This window comes from Mustela putorius, unplaced genomic scaffold, assembly GCF_011764305.1.
Source record: "Mustela putorius furo isolate JIRA1106 unplaced genomic scaffold, ASM1176430v1.1 tig00003988_pilon_pilon_pilon, whole genome shotgun sequence".
Taxonomy (NCBI): Eukaryota; Metazoa; Chordata; class Mammalia; order Carnivora; family Mustelidae; genus Mustela; species Mustela putorius.
In genome coordinates, this window is record NW_025422127.1 from 8224050 (window position 1) to 8244030 (window position 19981).

The 19981-nt window shown below is 40.7% G+C and overlaps 1 protein-coding gene across 1 annotated transcript in view; it reads left to right on the forward strand.

Annotated features, from left to right (window-relative positions):
- The window catches only part of CUNH12orf56 (chromosome unknown C12orf56 homolog), a 105486-nt gene that overhangs the window by 15969 nt on the left and 69536 nt on the right, over nt 1–19981 (forward strand). Inside the window, exon 2 of the mRNA XM_004766593.3 lies at nt 15848–16010. Within this exon, the coding sequence (XP_004766650.1) occupies nt 15848–16010 (163 nt within the window). The remainder of the gene's footprint in view (nt 1–15847; nt 16011–19981) is intronic.

Genomic DNA, 19981 nt, shown 5'->3' on the forward strand with positions numbered 1-19981 from the left:
GGCAGACGCTTAACGACTGAGCCACCCAGGTGCCCCTGAAACTTAAGAATATTTAAAATAAGATACTAAAGCTTATGTTAAGACAAAGTTAGAACATTTTAATTTTTTTTTTTTTAAGTAAACTACCCCGGGCATGCCTGGGTGGCTCAGTTGCTTCCCTGTCTAACCCTCTCCCACCTCTGAAATAAAATAAATAAATGGGTAAATCTTTTTTTTTTTTTTTTTAAATAAATGGGTAAATCTTAAAAGAAAAAAAAAAAATGTAGGGCGGAGGGGTGGCTCAATGCGTTATCTGCCTCCGGTTCCGGTCATGACCTCCAGGTCCTGGGATTGAACGTGAACATTCAGGTTCTCTGCTCAGTGGGGAGTCTACTTCTCCTCCTTCCTCTGCCTCTGCCCCCACTCACGTGCTTGTGTGCTCTCTCGCTCTCTCACAAATAGAATCTTAAAAAAAAAAAAAGTAAACTCTACCCCTAACATGGGACTTGAACTCACAGACCCCAAGATCAAGATCACATGCTCTACTGACTGAGTCAGCCAGGCACCCCTAGTTAGAAAATTTTAACAAAGTATTTCTGAAGGAGCGTTACATCCATCTATCTGTTTGTCTTCTATCTATCTACCTACCTACCTACCTATCTTTCCATGCTTTGAGGTTAAATGCAAACTCTGGCTTTTGAGTTTCCTAATGATGTCTCTAGAGTAAATACAAAAATTTTCTTTTCAGATAACAACATGACTAAAATAAATTGCTAGCAGAGGATTGAGTTCAGCTGTGTCCCATTTAAGAACTTTCTTTTCTTCCTTCAGTCACCGACAGCATGTTGTCTGGACCAAGTCTCCAGTCTCCTCGCCTGACAGCTGAGAATCTTCCCAGTCAGAAAACATTTTATGTCCCATGGATGTGTAAATTAGCCTTGCTTAGCTCCTGGGTGGTCCTCTCATGCTTCACAAACATGCTGTGGTGTTTACAAAAGATTATTTTTATTTTTTAAAAAATTTAAATTTAAAAAAAAGAGAGAAACCACTTTCCTTAGTCTAACACTTTGTCCTTCTAATTCAAGTCCAAGTTGAATTAAATGTTATTAGAGTTGGTTCTATCTACAATATTGTAGTCATAGGCTTTGCAACTGAGATTATGATTGTTAGATGAACCAATAAGAGAATGGGAGAAGTGAAAAGTGATAGATCATTTTGGCCCTATTGCTGTTCATAGTTACTGTCTGCCCATTTATCTGCCCTCATCCACCCTTTTACAGACAACAGATGTGTCCCCTTGGCTGTGTGTCTGGCATCAGTGTAACCATCTGCCATCTCCCTCAGAGTAACAGAGGCTTGTATGTATGTGGAAATGCCCTTTTAAAAGTCACATTGCTGGGGCGCCTGGGTGGCTCAGTCGTTAAGAGTCTGCCTTTTGGCTCAGGTCAGAATCCCAGGGTCCGGGGATCGAGCCCCACATCAGGCTCCCTGCTCAGTGGAGAACCTGCTTCTCCCTCTCCCACTCCCCCTGGTTGTGCTCCCTCTCTCAGTCAAATAAATAAATAACTTAATAAAATCTTAAAAAAAAAAAAAGTCACATTGCTGTGGGGTGCCTGGGTGGCTCAGTTCGTTAAGTGTCTGACTCTTGATCTCAGCTCAGGCCTTGATCTCAGGGTCGTAATCGAGCACCGAGTCAGGCTCCACGCTCTGCAGAGAGTCTGCTTGAGATTCTCTCCCTCTCCTTTTGTCCCTCTCCCCTGCTCACTCTCTAAATAAATAAATAAAATATTTGTTTACAAAAAGGAATCTCCTGATCAGCACCAGGGGAAATACTTTGCTATAACTGACCTGCTTTTCTTTTGCCAAGTGTGACTTCCTTGTTCCCACTCCTTTCTGCTTAAAAGCTTTTCATTTTGTACAGCTCTTTGGAGCTCCTTCCTATCTGCAAGATTGGATGCTGCCTGATTTGGACAGATTTTTGCCCAAATAGACTCTTAAAAATTTTTAATATGCCTCAGTTTATCTTTGAACAAATCTCACCACCCAGAGATAACCACAGTCAACCACCCAACAAGAAAACCTGGGGTACGATATTCCAAATTGTGTTCCATGCATTAACACATATGGAATCATATTGCACATTTTGTTCTATAATCTGTTATTTTTACCTTACAGCATGTCATGGATATCTTTCCATGCCAATAAATACAGAAAAAAATTATAGGAATGCTTTATATGAATAAATGTGACCACAGTGTATTTAAAGAAGGTATTATGTTCTTGAATGACAAAGCTAACCAAATTTGGTGATTATAACAACTAAAAAAAGAGGTCTGGCTCTACTTTGGTCTCAAATAAAGGAATTAGCATAATTTGCCTGAAACTCTGACATAATAATGAATCCAGCTGCTTGATTACTGTTTGGATTCCAGCCCTGGTTTTTTTTGTTTAACTTTATTTTAAGTAGGCTCCATGCCCAATGTGGGGCTCAAATTCACGGCCCCAAGCTCACGAGTCATATGCTCTACCGACTAAGCCAGCCAGGCACCTCTCCCGCCCTGCTTTAGAAGAGAGGCTTGTATTTTTCCTAATTTCCACCTCTGGCTGTGGTCTTAAACCTTAGTTGCTTTTATAAAACTGGCCTTGGGAACCAACTGCCTTGTTTTGTAATTCTAGTTCCACCATTTACTAGTTTTGTAAACTGAACTTCTTCTGAACCTTAGTTTTCTCATTGCAAAGTGGGGTTAATGATAACTACCTCATAGATGTGTTACAAGTATTATATAAAATATTTGCCATGCTCCATAAACTGTGTGATTATGCAAATTATTATAGGTACTTTGTCTTCTCCCCAAACTGCTTATAAGCAATTTGAGGCAGAAATAGTTACATATTTATTTACATTCACTCAGTCTCTACTTGGAGCATAATTTTTTAAAAAGATTTTATTTACTTATTTAAGAGAAAGAGAGAGGGGGGGTGCACACGAGCAGGGGCAGAGGGAGAAGGAGAAGCAGGCTCCCCACTGAGCAGGGAGCTTGATGTTGGGGCTAGATCCCAAGATGCTAGGATCATGACCTAAACCAAAGGCAGACACTCAAGGGAATGAGCCACTCAGGCATCCTACAAGAGTTTTCTAAGAATTACAGCATTGTAAAATGACCACAGAGACAATTAAAGGCATAGATAACCTGCATAGGTGAGCTAAATTGCTTACTAACCCCCCCCCCCCCATTTCAAAGTCTTTCTGTCCCACCTCTACCATCATAATAATCTCAAAGAAAAGATCACTCAGTCACAAAATAAAGACACTTTTCAGGCTGACCTGATTATTTACATAGGTGCAGCAAGAATGTTAATTCCCCATATAGGTCTCTTTAAAAATTATTTGCAAGGGCAACACTGTCAACGCTGTCGGTACCCCTCTCACTCTTAAGAGCTTTTTCTGTATCTTCACTTAATAAACTTCTATGGCTTTACTTACTCTCCATGAATCCACGAGATTCATCCTTTTTTTTTTGTAAGATTTTATTTATTTATTAGAAATCACAAGTAGACAGAGAGTCAGGCAGAGAGAGAGGAAGGGAAGCAGGCTCCTCATGGAGCAGAGAGCCTGATGCGGGCTCAATCCCAGGACCCAGGGATCATGACCTGAGCTGAAGGCAGAAGCTTTAACCCACTGAGCCACCCAGGCACCCCTTGACCCTGTGATGCAAGAACCTAGCTCTCCCACTTCACTTAGGTGCCCAGACCCAGGATCATTTTCACCCAAGCATGGGAAAAAGTGGACTCTTTTCTTTTCTTTCCTGGGAGATGTCTCTTTCTTTGGGGACCTCTTCTCATGAATAACAAAACCAGGCCCCTGTTGGCCAGTTAAAGGCCACTGGTCTTGGGATGCCTGGGTGGCTCAGTTGGTTAAGCTGCTGCCTTCAGCTCAGGTCATGATCGTGGGGTACTGGGATCGAGTCCCACATCGGGCTCCTTGCTTGGCAGGGAGCCTGCTTCTCTCCCTGCTTCTGCCTGCCTCCCTGCCTGCTTGTGTGTACTCTCTCTCTCTCTCTCTCTCTGGCAAATAAATAAATTATTAAAAAAAAAAAAAAACGCCACTGGTCTTAAGTCTCAGGTGACAAGCTTCTGGACAAAGTTTGGTCAATACCCCTTCCTCAAAAGAAGGGTATGGTGGCCTAACCCTACCCAGTTCTGCTTTCTGTTCATCTGCTTTTCTTAAATGGATTTCTCCCATCTCAGGGACTTTGCCTATAGTAGGGCCCTTTCAGTCTCTGGTGATCACAATGCCTTTTTAATCAGGGATTCATTTCAGGAAGTGTGTTGCCTAGGTAGATACAAGGCTTTTACATTTAAAGATGTCTTTCGTGAGAAGTTAGTTCAGAAGGAGAATCTTTTCCTCATTTTTGCTGCCTGCTAAGATCTATGTTTTTCTGATAGGTACAGTTTAGATTCAGTCACCCCAAGTTAGCGGCAAGCAGGATATTAGAGCTATCTCTTTTTATGATAAGTTGGAGGGAACCCAGTGTTTCCTCCCATTGGACATTTACTCCCGTTGGAATTCTTTGGGTACTAAGGAGGGAACTACAACCCCCAGCCAATTCCTTGACTGGTTGCATCAGTGGCTGGGACTTAAATGGGGGCATATAGTTGAAGATTCCTTGTTGCAACAACAGAAATATGAAATGATGATGATGCTAAATCTCAGGGTCGGCACCCCTCAACAGAGCCACGCTTGCAAATGGGACCCCAGGTGTACAGACAGAAAAAGTGCCCAGGGAACATATTTGCTATTAATCTTGCTAAGCCTTTATGATTGGGCCAGATTTTTGGGGGGAAATCCAGAGGAGAAAAGGAGGGTCAGGTGATGGACAGGTAAGAGTGGCTACCCCCGGCCTGAGCCCCCTTAACCCAAGATGTTAGGCCACTCTGGGTAGGAAACCATGGGATGCCTGGGTTCACAGGGGAGAGCCAATACGTAGGGACACCTTCATAGTTACACGTACAGGGTAACTTCTATGGGGTTCTCGAGATGGGAAACAAACAATCCTCTGCAGGGACTCCTCTGCATTGGGTAGGGCAAAACTGGGTAATTTCCCCCTTGTAAAATTTTCTAGTGTTTTCCATGGGATAAACATGTCAGGTTCTTCAAGGCAAGGTAAAATAAGGCATGACCTTCGTGGCAAGGTATGGCCTCTTCAGTTCTCAAGGACTCTGCCTGAGAGTGCCTTGAACCCACTGGAAGCAATTTGGATTGCAAATTTAGGAAAGGACTGAGCTCCTGTAACATTCCCTGCATGGCCACAGTAGGATCTATCAGGTCTCTTCTGCAGGAAAGAGACAGAGGTACCCTAGATTCCTCTAGGCTTTCAGGGCTCTAAATCAGGACCAGCTTGAAGGGCGTTGTGTAGGACGTGTTGGGAGATAAACAGACCAGAAACTCCCTCCTGTCATATTGGAATGGCTTAACTAGGCATCCTCCAAATCAGCCCAGGTGGTTGGAGGAAACACAGGCCATCTCTAGCAAAGGGGACAGTGACTCTTTTTTCTCTCACTCTTCTCCTAACAGATGTGGGGGCTTCTCCCTCACTCATTTCCCATGATAATGACTGTAACTAGAGCCAACTGTGATTAGTCTGCCTCCCTGTGGGGACTTTAAGGAATATTTCCAAGCAGCTGTCAAAACTCCCTTTGTTTCAGGGAAATTCCCTGTCTTCTCCAGCCTGACATGGACTGCCTAATCCCACTTTTGGGTGGATAAACATGACGTTTACTCATTGACCAAGTGGATGAGCTTCAGAACTGGGAACTTTCTCTCTGTCTTCTGGCAGCACTTTGCCTCCTCTGCGTGCCCCACCCCTCCCGTTTCTGCTCCTTGGATACACTCTTGACTTCAGATTTCCTCACCAGCGTCTCAGGTAAAAACTGACACTGGGGAACAAACTGACAGACTTTTAAAAGTAGACCTAGTTGGAACAATAACCTGGTATTGAAACTAAGTTAAGTTTGTTGGTTTAATGAAGATCGATAGGTCTTTAAAGTTATCAGCACGGGGCGCCTGGGTGGCTCAGTGGGTTAAGCCGCTGCCTTCAGCTCAGGTCATGATCTCAGGGTCCTGGGATCCAGTCCCGCATCAGGCTCTCTGCTCAGCCGGGAGACTGCTTCCTCCTCTCTCTCTCTGCCTGCCTCTCTGCCTACTTGTGATCTATCTCTGTCAAATAAATAAATAAAATCTTTAAATAAATAAAGTTATCAGCACTAAAGGTGAAACTTTTATTCTGCCAAGGTTTGCTGAAGGTCAGATAAGCTCGTGTTGTTTCTGTTGCATTTGTTAGCCAAAAGATGACTAAAATGATGGTTAATTGCCCATTCCATCAAAGTTTTCATAGAAAATTGTTAAAATAGCTTTCAAAGTCATTGGGATTAAATTCATTGGACATCTAGGTCTGCTCCAAATAGGATAGACAAGGTGCTAAATCATTGGTTACTGGACTTTGGTTTGTGGTATGTGACTACTTATTGCAAAGAAAGTAAGGATATTTAAATCTGCTGGTAAACATGCTTTTTGCTTAACCAGTTCATAACTTTGGCATCTAAAGAACTCTGGTGTGACAGTTCACTACTGGTTACTACTTGGGCTTCACTGGAGGCTAAGATTTCTAAAGGGCAAAATTCAGCAACTCTATGTAGAAAAGTAGGAGATAGGCAAGAAGGATATAAGGATTGGGAATGCATTTTTTGTGGAAGGAAAAAGAAGGTGATTACGTTCTAAATGAGACTGGTTGTTTGGAAAGAAATGACTTGGGACAAAATCCGAATGTAAAGGAAAGTTGTAGAAGGTTTGTGAAGTGAAATCTTTGGAAAGGAATTTTAGGTGTGGTCAGGACGGAGTAAGATTAAAATAAGGGGATTTTAAAAGTACACTGGTATATAAGATTGGAATTCTCTCTCTGTTCAAAAGACAAAGTTTTCTTGAATTGTTATCTGCTCTTGATAAGAAAATGTAAACAGTTGTTTTCCCTTTGGCTGTCCAGAAAAGCCATTTCTATGTTTTGCCTCTATCGGGTCTTTGACGATCCCTGATCCCATCTAGGCGTGTGCTTTAAAACTTTCTAAGGTTTTAACAAACTTACGCAAGATTTAAATCATGAACAAAATCCCCTTGACTAATTAGGCCTGTTTGTTTGGTATGTTACATTCTGGTATAAAGTCATCATCACTCGATATTCTGGCTATTGAAGTGTTATGTGACACAGAAATAACTAAGTTTCTTTGTCAATTATGTCATAATGAACTCTCCTATCAGATCATTGCCAATATCCATTTCTGAGTTTTTGTCATTTATAATTGTTCTTATTCTCTTGCAAAATGAGTTTCATCTTCAAGGAGGTTCATAAAAAGGACTTTTAGGACCAATACAGGTATTCAGTATCTTTAAGATCAAAACTAAAATGGGTAATAACTTCCAAAACTCACTAAAGTTGCATTTTAAACAAGAACTGTAAAATGGGACTAAGTGAATTGGGAAAAAATGACTATAGTTCCTTTCATGACTTTCATTCAAAACATTGCTGCTTCTCTAATGTTTGCTCTCCCAGATTAAGGAAACTTTCTCTTAAGATATGATTTACAGAAATGTGAAAAAATATATATTTGTAAACAAAAGCATTAAAGCATTTAACATTTCTCTCTACCTAAACCCTCTGAGATTCAAAAGGTCTCAATAAGCTTTCTTCCATGGCAATCATAATCATTTGCATAAGTTCACTAAGAATCTGTTCTCCTTGTAACGGACACCATTGGAAATACTGGTTATTTTACCAAGGCTTTGACTGGAATGTCATATTTGAGAGACATGCATAGACTCAGATATGACCAGACAGCTTTAAGAAACTAAGGTTGACTTCATGAAACCTAAAGCCATAGGGAATCCCCTGGGAATGCTCTCCTGGTACCTTACTTGCAAAGTTCCCAGCAGCCTTACCAGGTAAGTAAAGAATGTCACTTCCTGGCATGGGCAAGGACCTCAGGATATGCTGGGGACCTCATGAAGAGGAATCTGCCCACATCTACAGATACTGCAGGCATGTCTAGGCTTGGCTTCCAGCCTAGAGGAGCAACTAAAAGTTCAACCCAGAGATTCCATATAAAAGCTCTAGCAAAACAGATTCTGAAAGATCTATATGATCAATCATTCTCGCTGAGCTTATGCAAATAATCATGCCATTTGTTAATACTGGACCTGTTTTTCAAACAAATTAGCCTTATTTGGCTATCTTTGCAAATGAGGGTTATTATAGAGAGGAATTATGTTTTGGTTTTTTTTTTTTTTAAGATTTTATTTATTTATTTGACAGACAGAGATCACAAGTAGGCAGAAAGGCAGGAAGAGAGAGAGGAGGAAACAGGCTCCCTGCCAAGCAGACAGCCCAATTTGGGCATCGATCCCAGGACCCTGGGATCATGACCCGAGCCAAAGGCAGAGGCTTTAACTTACTGAGCCACATAGGCACCTGAGAAATTATGTTTCAATAACACACCTCTGTAGACGCTAAATTTTAGTTCTGATTGTCTTTGAATGTTGTTTGCCTAAGCTAGACCACTTGAGGTGAAATTCAGAGAAGTTGCCACAATAACTCAAGTATAGGCAATCTTGCTTGTTATTCTGTGGGGATAATAACAGGACCCCACGGTCATATGATTAGTTGAACAACTGGGAAATGGGGTAGAGTCCCCAGCAATTGTATAACTCAGCTATCCCCTTGACCAATTCTATGTGGCTGGGATGACAAAATTGCTCTATAAAAGCCAGAGCGTACCCCATGGAAATAGTGGATGGCCCCACTTTCTTTATGATTAGATTAGATGATGCACTTGGGGATGCCCTTAGCTCCTGAGACAAATGTTCCATTTGCCAGTGATTCCCTGTAATTAGGATATTGTTAAGGCTGGACCTCAAACAAAAAGGGCTTCTTGACAGTTTCATCTCTCATAGTCATTTATCTGAGAAGCCACCTCTACTGTCAATACAATTGCAAACAAAGGCTTTCACCAAGCATCCAACAGCCCTCCTGGTAAAAAACAGCCTCAAAGCTCATTATGGGACTTCCAGGACTTAAGACAGGACTGCAATATAAAATAAGCAAAGCAGTATGCTTGCTAAGCAGGACTCTAAATGATACGTCCCAGGCACTGGATGCACTCAGCCAAGAATTCAATGAAGTCATGGGGCACCTGGGTGGCTCAGTGAGTTAAGCCGCTGCCTTCGGCTCAGGTCATGATCTCAGGGTCCTGGGATCAAGCCCCGCATCGGGCTCTCTGCTCAGCAGGGAGACTGCTTCCTCCTCTCTCTCTGCCTGCCTCTCTGCCTGCTTGTGGTCTCTCTCTGTCAAATAAATAAATAAAATCTTAAAAAAAAAAAAAAAAGAATTCAATGAAGTCAGGGCAGGACTTCTTGAGAACAATGCCACTATTGACCTGTCTACTACTGCTACACCATTTGGGGTATGAAAAATTTCCTCACATGATTACAAGTAACACCTGCAAGATCTCCCAACTAATAGGGGACATTTGTGATCAGTTAAATAAGATCAAGATATCCAATAATCTATTTGACAAAATTGGTAATTGGGGATCTTATTTAAGGGATGTGATAATCATTTTGGGCCTAATATTTGTTTTATGTTCATCCTTTTGCACGTACTGATGCATGTGCCATTTGCTGCCCATCCTGACCCCCCAGAGCCATCCACAAACTCCTGGACCAACCGCTTGAAAGATTCTAACTGCCACACAGCCCACCGCCCCATTTCAGCAGGAAGCAGCCAGAGTGGTCATCGCCCCATTCCCTAAGGGCATTTAGGGTTACTATTCCAGGGGGAGGAATGAGTAAGGGACAGGCGGGGCTAGGTGAGGGGCTCATAGAAATCCCAAAAAACATGGAAGTGTGGGGAAACCAGAGATAAGGGAGAAAATTGGACTGCGCTGCCCTAGGTCATGTGGGGTGTGTCTTTATATGATAATCACCTGTGACCAACAAAGAATAAGCAGAGCCTAAAAAGAAAGTAAGCCATTGAAGGGTCTTACCAAAAGAGATGTTAAAAAAATTTAAGTTCCCTGTTAGCTTTCTATAAAAGACCAACACTAAAGACCTTCATCTGGCAACCCTGTTGGGGCCCCTCTTGAGAGCTTTTTTGTGTATCTTCACTTAATCAACTTCCTTCACTTACACAACTTAAAAAAAAATGTTTTGCAAAAACTACTGTGAGGAAGTTTTTATTAATGTCAGTTTTGACTTTAAAAAGACTCTTATTATTTGCTTTCCCTAGGCTAGGAAATCAGGCCCAAGAAAGGCTCTTCACCAGATTTCTCTTGTAGTACCTATTAATTTGAGTGAATTTGAGGTCTTGAAAGTTTCTTTCTTTTCTTTTTCTTCTTTTTTTTTTGAAGATTTTACTTATTTGACACACAGAGTACAAGCAGGGAGAGGGAGAAGCAGACTCCCCTCTGAGCAGGAAGCCCGGTGTGGGACTCAATCCCAAGACCCTGAGATCTTGACTTGAGCCTAAGCTTAACTGCTTAACCGACTGAGCCACACAGGTGCCCGAGGTTTCTTAATTTCTTAATTGCCTGGCCTGTCAGAAGTGATCTTCCTGATAACTGTGAGGCTGGGTCTCTGGGCTAGTTTTCCTCGGCCAGCTTTGTAAGCACAGGCTCCTTAAATAAATCTTTGGCCATTAAAATGGTTTGCTGTATCTCGTTAAATGAATATCCACTCCCTCCACCCCGCACCCCCCCATGCCTTTTCAAAAGATTTATTTTGAGAGAGGGAGAGAGAGAGAGCACGTGGGAGAGTGGTGAGGAGGGGCAGAAGAAGAGAAAGAGTCCCAAGCAGACTTCTGCTGAGCACAGAGCCTAACGCTGGGCTAAATCCCATGACCCTGAGATCGTGACCTGAGCTGATTCCAAGAGCCTGACGCTTTGGGACACCTGGATGGCTCAGTCGTTAATCGGCTGCCTTGGCTCAAGTCATAATCCCAGGGTCCTGGGATCGAGCCCCACATGGGGCTCTCCACTCAGCGAGAAACCTGCTTCTTCCTTTCCAGCTCCCCCTGCTTGTGTTCCCTCTCTCACTGTGTGTCAAATAAATAAATAAAATCTTAAAAAAAAAAAGAGTATGATGCTTTATCAACTGAGCCACCCAGTCACCCCAAATGAATCTCTTTCTTAAACAGTACACTTAACAGAAGGCCTTGGATATACAATCAATGTGTACAATTATATCCTGGTAAAAGGAAGTCAGATCTTAACTCAATCTATTAAGTTTCTGAATTCTGGTGGAGCCAGTGAAAATCAGATATTTAAATATTTTTGGCTTATGATAGCAGAATCTCTAAATTATTATGGGTTACATACTAGTTACAATTTAAGAAGGAAGATAAAAAGCTTCCTCATATATTTAGAAAACAGAACATTAGAACAACATCAATAATATTCTAAGGAAATAACCACAATAAAACTTCTACTTCTAAAAAATTTCATTTAGTCGTGTAAAGTTAAGTCTCATCCTGAGGCATTTTAGGTTAAAAGTCTGATGAAGCCACCAGCTTCTTGACCTAAGGGAGTCTTGGAAATTCTAACTCAGTCCGCTGGTATGGTCTGAGTTGTCTAAGGAATGTTAGCTCAGCTCTGAAGTCTTTGAAGAGCCTGTCTCAATCCTTTTCCCAGGAGGTTCTGCTCTGAGACTGTACTTTGTTGAGGACAAAAAGTCTGTTTTGTTTTGTTTTTTTAATCTTATAAAAGAACCTTCAAGCAAGCATCACAATAAAATAAAAACTATCTGTAGAAGATAGAGATTCAAATGACTGTGGTTGGTTTATTTTTGAGAACCTTTCAAATGTGAAAGGTCTGATGAAGTTACCCATTGAAAACAGGCAACTTACTAGAAAACTTGGCTTTTCCTATGGCATGCAAAACAGAGGTAATAAAGCCATTGCAAAAAATTAGACAAAACATCTCTAAGAATAGTGACAAAGCCCATTTTTAAGGACATCAATAAAAGTTACATCTGAGGGGCACCTGGGTGGCTGGCTCAGTCAGTTAAACATCTGCCTTTGGCTCAAGTCATGATTCTGGGGTCCTGGGATCGAGCCCTGCCTGGGGCTTCTGCCCAGCTGGGAGCCTGCTTCCTCTCCCTCTGCTTCTGCCTCTCCCCACTGCTTGTGTGCTCTCTCTCTCTCAAATAAATAAATAAAATCTTAAAAAGAAGAGGTTACATTTTTGTAACTGATTTGTAAAGATAAATGAACATAATTTTTATATGGAGAAAGTCTTTAATATAATATAGCAATACTGAAATACAATATATATAATCACTACGTATAATCACATATATATATGTATATAAATGTGCCAAGATAATACAACTTTTTTAAAAGATTTTTTAAAAGATTTTATTTATTTATTTGACAGAAGGAGAAAGAGCACGAGTAGGCACAGAGGCAGGCCGAGAGAGAGGGAGAAACAGGCTCCCCACTGAGCAGGGAGCCTGATGCGGGACTCGATCCCAGGGCCCTGGGATCATGACCTGAGTTGAAGGCAGATGCTTACCCGACTGAGCCACCCAGTCACCCCTAAAAATATATTTATATACAGCACGCCTGGGTGGCTCAGTCAGTTAAGCATCTGGTTTGGGCTCAGGTCATGATCTCAGAATCCTAAGACTGAGCCCCATTATCGGGTTCTCTACTTATCGGGGAAGCCCGCTTCTCCCTCTCCGTCTACTGCTCCCCCTGCTTGTGCTTTCTTACTCTCTCTTTCAAATAAATACATAAAATCTTACAAGAAAAAAAAGATTTTACTTACTTGAGAGAGAGCAAGAGAGCACAAGTGCACAGGGGGCAGGGACAGAGAGATTGAGAGAGTCATAAGCAGGCTCCATGCTGAGTGTAGAGCCTGAGGTGGGGCTCGATCTCAGAACTCTTGAGATCAGGACCTGAGCCAAAACCAAGAGTGGGATGCTTAGCCACTTGTGCCACCAGGTGCCCCAGATTATAACAATATTAAACCAAAACTAGCAGGGCACCTGGGTGGCTTAGTCAGTTGGGTGTCTGCCATCGGCTCTGGTCATGATCCTGCTTCTCCCTTTGCCTGTCTCTTCCCCTGCTCCCCCTCTCTCATACTATCTTTCTCTCTCTCTCTGACAAATAAATAAATAAAATCTTTAAAAAATAAAGTATTAGATGTTAGGGGCATCTGGCTGTTCAGTCGGGGGAGTGTGCAAGTCTTGATCTCAGGGTTATGAGTTTGAGCCCTACATTGGGTATAGGAATTACTTAAAAATAAAATATTATAAAAAGTAGGGGTGCCTGGGTGGCTCAGTCTTTGGGTGTCTTCCTTCAGCTCAAGTCATGATCCCAGGATCCTGGGATTGAGCCCCATACCGGGGTCCCTACAGGTCAGGAAGGCTACTTCTCCCTCTCCCACCCCCTCTGCTTGTGCTTCCTCTCTTGCTGTGTCTCTGACAAATAAATAAATAAAATCTTTTTAAAAAATTTAAAAAGTAAATAAAAATAAAGTATTAGATGTTAAATTTCCTTATTTGGGGGGAATTATAGAAACATTTTTCTTCTATAAGGGCTTATTTCTGCAAGTCATCAAAACAGAGCTCCTTAAATAGTCTTTATAATTATTAATACCCTCTGGAAAGAGGAAAATATTACCCACTGCAATAATAAGAGGTAAAGGCTTTTCTAAATTATAGACATCTAGGTAGAAAGCATGTATTTTCAGATCAGTAAACACAAAAACACACAATCTCACTGGTTCAGATATCCAACAACCGTTCTCTTAATCAAAGGGTGGTAATCAGTTGCATTCCACTGGACACAATCAACTTATATCAGTATAAACTGGAATATTTTTCACTATTACCAGTTTTCTACAATTTACAGTGTTTTCTTTTCTTTATGTATTTTTAAATAATCTCTACGCCCAACATGGGGCTCAAACTTACAACCCTAAGATCAAGAGTCACAGGCTCTACCTACTAAGCCAGTGACTCAACTGGCTTAAAACACTTGAAGTGTTTTAAAGATTTATTTATTTAAGAGAGAGAGAAAAGAGAAAGACAGAGACAGCACAGTTGAGTGGGGGGGGGCAGAGGGAGGAGGAGAGAATCTCAAGCAGAGGTAGAGCCTGTTATAGGGCTCCAGCTCATAGCCTTGCCATCATGATCTGAGCTGAAATCAGGAGTCAGTCGCTTAACCAACTGAGCCACCCAGGCACCCCCACTTACAGTGTTTTAAAATAGTGCAAAGGCAATAAATGATGGAAAACACCTAGATCATCGTTTTTGCCCAATTCAAAGGCTCTTATAATTTTTCCTGACCACAGCAAGAGAAAAAAAATAAAATACAGAGTTACATAAAACAAACAAAAACCTTAGCCATATGTATAATAGGATTCTAATTTTATAAGCATATCCTTGCAGGTATCAAATAGCTTAAGCCATTTCTGAAGAACCTTGTTCAGAAAAGGAAACTCTACTAACTATAAGTTTTTATAATTAATGAAAACACATCCTTGGAAGACCTGCTATGCTTCATTAGTTTGGTTCAAATTACTCTATATATTTGAAAATAATTTTAAAAATTAAATTAGAGTAGATTCTGATACCTTTTCATTAGTTTATCTTCCTATCTTTAATTCCAGAGTTAGATTTTTTAAAAAATTATTTGATATTTCCTTCATATATTTGTGAAAAGAGAAGGATGAAACCGGATGATCACAGGAAATACTTTTTATCAAATTCTAAGTAACTTTGCAAAAAGCCTATAAAGGTATTCTTCCTGATGCTTGGATTAAAGGTTTTAAATATGCCTCTGGTGATTCTCTGGCTTTACTCTTGGCTTTTCAGTCAGACGTTACTGCTGCCTACCTGTCACAAAAAGGGAAGAAGATTGTTAAATATCTAAAAATTCTAAGTATTGGGGTGGCTGGGTGGCTCAGACAGTTAAGCATATGACTCTTGGTTTGAGCTCAGGTCTTGATCCTGAGGTGGTGAGTTGAAGCCCAGTTTTGGGCTCCATGCTAGCTGTGGAGCCTCCTTAAGAAAAAAAAAAAATCCCAAGTATTTATTGAGACTTTTTCTCTTTTTAATCAAGAATAGAAAACAGGGGGCGCCTGGGTGGCTCAGTGGGTTAAGCTGCTGCCTTCGGCTCCGGTCATGATCTCAGAGTCCTGGGATCGAGTCGCGCATCGGGCTCTCTGCTCAGCAGGGAGCCTGCTTCCTCCTCTCTCTCTCTCTGCCTGCCGCTCTGCCTACTTGTGATCTCTCTCTGTCAAATGGATGAATAAAAAATCTTTAAAAAAAAAAGAATAGAAAACAGAGCACTTTGGAGAGAAGAGAAAGCTATTTAGGAGCAGGAAATTTCCATAATTCAAACCTGGAAGTTTGTATTCCTAGAATTTTTGTATACTGTCCCCTGCAAATGGACATTTTCCACTACACAGAAAAATCCTAGTTTAAGGCCATTAATTATACATTTTTAAGACTTAAAAAAATCTATTCTCAAAATGAAAGGGTGAGGGATATATTTTCACAAACAAAAACACTATTACTATTTAGCAATCCTGTAGTGTAAATAATGTCTTAGGGTCTGTTGCTAAATGCATTTTTAGTAAAGACTAAAAGAAATAGATGAACAATTGAGAAACCTGACAAGAGGAAAGATTTCCCAGGAAAAAAATAAGAAAGAATGTAGTTTAAACTTGCCCTAAGCTTTAGGGGGTTTATTATCACAGGACAGAGAAACAGTTGTATTTGCCCTCAATTAGCTTAATTAATTATATTTTTTTTCAGATTGATGATTACCCACAATTTTTGAGTCCACCAGATAGAGAAACCAACCAACATATTCGTATCATCCATTCTTCAAATGTTTTTAAAAAAGAGCATGAAAAATCAAAAGGTGTCAAGAAATTCTCATTTCCATTTCATCATGGTACTTCTGACAACAAAAAAGGTATGCAATATATTTCTTAAAGTGACACAAGAAAAGATGCATTACTTTATAAGACAAAAAAAAATATGTTCTTTTTTCCTCCTCAGCTTTACTGAGGTATGCTGACAAAAATTATATATAAGGTGTTAAGGTGCTATTTTAGTCTATGTATACACTATGAAATGATTACCACAATCAGGCTAATAATCCCACATAGTTTTCATTTTGTATAAGTGATGAGAACACTTAAGATCTATTTTCTTTGCAAGTTTCAAGCACACCCTACATTATTGTTAACTATAGTCATCATGCTGTGCATTTTGGTCTCCCGAACTTATTTGTCTTATAATGAACATCTACCTTTTCCCCCACCAAGCCCCCAGCCACTGGTAAATTACCATTTTACTATCTGTTTCTATGAGTTTGTCTTTTTTGGTTTCAACATAAGTGAGATTATGTAGTGGTTCTCTTTTTATGTCTGGTTTATTTCACTTAGCATGATGTCCTCCAGGTTCATCCATGTTGTCTCAAATGCAAGATTTTCTGTTTTTTACTTCTTTATATTTTAAAGTAATCCCTACATCCAACATGGGTCTTGAACTCATGACACCAAGGTCAAGAGTCAGATGCTTGGGATGCTTGGGTGGCTCAGTCGGTTGGACGGCTGCCTTTGGCTCAGGCTATGATCCCAAGGTCCTGGGACTGAGTCCCAAATTTGGGTCCTTGCTCAGCGGGGAGCCTGCTTCTCTCTCTGCCTGTTGCTCCCCCTGCTGGGCTCCTTCTCTCAGATGATAAAATAAATAAAATCTTAAAAAAAAAAAAAAAAAACAGCCGGATGCTCTGCTGACTGAGCAAGGCAGGTGCCCCAGGATTTTTTTTTTTTTTAAGATTTATTTATTTATCTGAAACAGAGAGAGAAAACATGAGCAGCAGGGGAGGGTAGATGCAGAGAAGAGAGAGAATCCACAAGTAGTCTCCTCACTGAGCAGGGAGCCAGACTTGGAGCTCAATCCCAGGACCCTGGATCAGGACCTGAGCCTAAATCAAGAGCTGGACACTCACCTGAGTGAGTTCCCCAGGCATCCCAGATTTTCCTTTTTTTAAAGGCTAAATAATATTAGATTGTGTGTATATGCATGTGTGCACACACCCCCACCCCTGACACCCAAACACATTTTATTTATCCATTCATGTATTCCTGGACACTAAGGTTACTGTAAATAATGCTGCTATGAATAGGGAGGGCAGTTACCTGAGATAGTGATTTTATTTCCTTTAAACACAGACCCAGAAACGGGAATGCTGGATCATATGGTAGTCCTATTTTCGTTTCTTGAGGAGCCTCCATACTGTTTTCCACAGTGGTTGTACCAATTTGCAGCCCTATGAAGAGTGCATAGGGGTTCCCTTTTATCCACATCCTCACCAATCCTTGATATCTTTTGGCTTTTTGAGGATTGCCATCCTAACAGTTGTGAGGTCTCATTGTGGTTTTGATTTTCAGTTCCATGATGATTAATGAGCTGATCCATCCATTCTCAGCACAGTTTGCCATACATGAGGATTTGTGGGGAAAAAAGAAATAAAGAAAAGAATGGAAAGGAAGAAAGGGAGGGAAGGCAGGGGGAGAAATGAAGAAAAACAAAAGAAAGAAAGAAGTGTGTTCACTAAATACTGGTTTCACAAAAACAATGAGTTAAAATTTGGATTCCATTTGGTCAGTTCGTTTTAGTTATTTTTTTTAAATTTTTTATTTTTTATAAACATATATTTTTATCCCCAGGGGTACAGGTCTGTGAATCGCCAGGTTTACACACTTCACAGCACTCACCAAAGCACATACCCTCCCCAATGTCCATAACCCCACCCACCTTCCCCCAACCCCCCTCCCCCCAGCAATCCTCAGTTTGTTTTGTGAGATTAAGAGTCACTTATGGTTTGTCTCCCTCCCAATCCCATCTTGTTTCATTTATTCTTCTCCTACCAACTTAAGCCCCCATGTTGTATCACCACTTCCTCATATCAGGGAGATCATATGATAGTTGTCTTTCTCCACTTGATTTATTTCACTAAGCATGATACGCTCTAGTTCCATCCATGTTGTCGCAAATGGCAAGATGTCATTTCTTTTGATGGCTCCATAGTATTCCATTGTGTATATATACCACAACTTCTGGATCCATTCATCTGTTGATAGACATCTAGGGTCTTTCCATAGTTTGGCTATTGTGGACATTGCTGCTATAAAAATTAGGGTGCATGTGCCCATTGGGATCACCACGTTGGTATCTTTAGGGTAAATACCCAGTAGTGCAATTGTGGGGTCATAGGGCAGTTCTATTTTCAACATTTTGAGGAACCTCCATGCTGTTTTCCAGAGTGGTTGCACCAGCTTGCATTCCCACCAACAGTGTAGGAGGGTTCCCCTTTCTCCACATCCTCGCCAGCATCTGTCATTTCCTGACTTATTGATTTTAGCCATTCTGACTGGTGTGAGGTGATATCTCATTGTGGTTTTGATTTGTATTTCCCTGATGCCGAGTGATATGGAGCACTTTTTCATGTGTCTGTGGCCATCTGGATGTCTTCTTTGCAGAAATGTCTGTTCATGTCCTCTGCCCTATTCTTGATTGGATTATTTGTTCTTTGGGTATTGAGTTTGCTAAGTTCTTTATAGATTCTGGACACTAGTCCTTTATCTGATATGTCGTTTGCAAATATCTTCTCCCATTCTGTCAGTTGTCTTTTGATTTTGTTAACTGTTTCCTTTGCTGTGCAAAAGCTTTTGATCTTGATGAAATCCCAATAGTTCGTTTTTGCCCTTGCTTCCCTTGCCTTTGGCGGTGTTCCTAGGAAGATGTTGCTGCGGCTGAGGTCGAAGAGGTTGCTGCCTGTGTTCTCCTCAAGGATTTGGATGGATTCCTTTTGCACATTGAGGTCCTTCATCCATTTTGAGTCTATTTTTGTGTGTGGTGTAAGGAAATGGTCCAATTTCATTTTTCTGCATGTGGCTGTCCAATTTTCCCAACACCATTTATTGAAGAGGCTGACTTTTTTCCACTGGATATTCTTTCCTGCTTTGTCGAAGATTAGTTGACCATAGAGTTGAGGGTCTATTTCTGGGCTCTCTATTCTGTTCCATTGATCTATGTGTCTGTTTTGTACCAGTACCATGCTGTCTTGATGATGACAGCTTTGTAATAGAGCTTGAAGTCCGGAATTGTGATGCCACCGACTTTGGCTTTCTTTTTCAATATCTCTTTGGCTATTCGAGGTCTTTTCTGGTTCCATATAAATTTTAGAATTATTTGTTCCATTTCTTTGAAAAAGATGGATGGTACTTTGATAGGAAGTGCATTAAATGTGTAGATTGCTTTAGGTAGCATAGACATTTTCACAATATTTATTCTTCCAATCCAGGAGCATGGAACATTTTTCCATTTCTTTGTGTCTGCCTCAATTTCTTTCATGAGTACTTTATAGTTTTCTGAGTATAAATTCTGTGCCTCTTTGGTTAGGCTTATTCTTAGGTATCTTATGGTTTTGGGTGCAATTGTAAATGGGATTGACTCCTTCATTTCTCTTTCTTCTGTCTTGTTGTTGGTGTAGAGAATTGCAACTGATTTCTGTGCATTGATTTTATATACTGAACTTTACTGAATTCCTGTACAAGTTCTAGCAGTGTTGGAGTGGAGTCTTTTGGGTTTTCCACATGTAGTATCATATCATATGCGAAGAGTGATAATTTGACTTCTTCTTTGCCGATTTGGATGCCTTTAATTTCCTTTTGTTGTCTGATTGCTGAGGCTAGGACTTCTAGTACTATGTTGAATAGCAGTGGTGATAATGGACCTCCCTGCCGTGTTCCTGACCTTAGCGGAAAAGCTTTCAGTTTTTCTCCATTGAGAATGATATTTGCGGTGGGATTTTTATAAATGGCTTTGATGATATTGAGGTATGTGCCCTCTATCCCTACACGTTGAAGAGTTTTG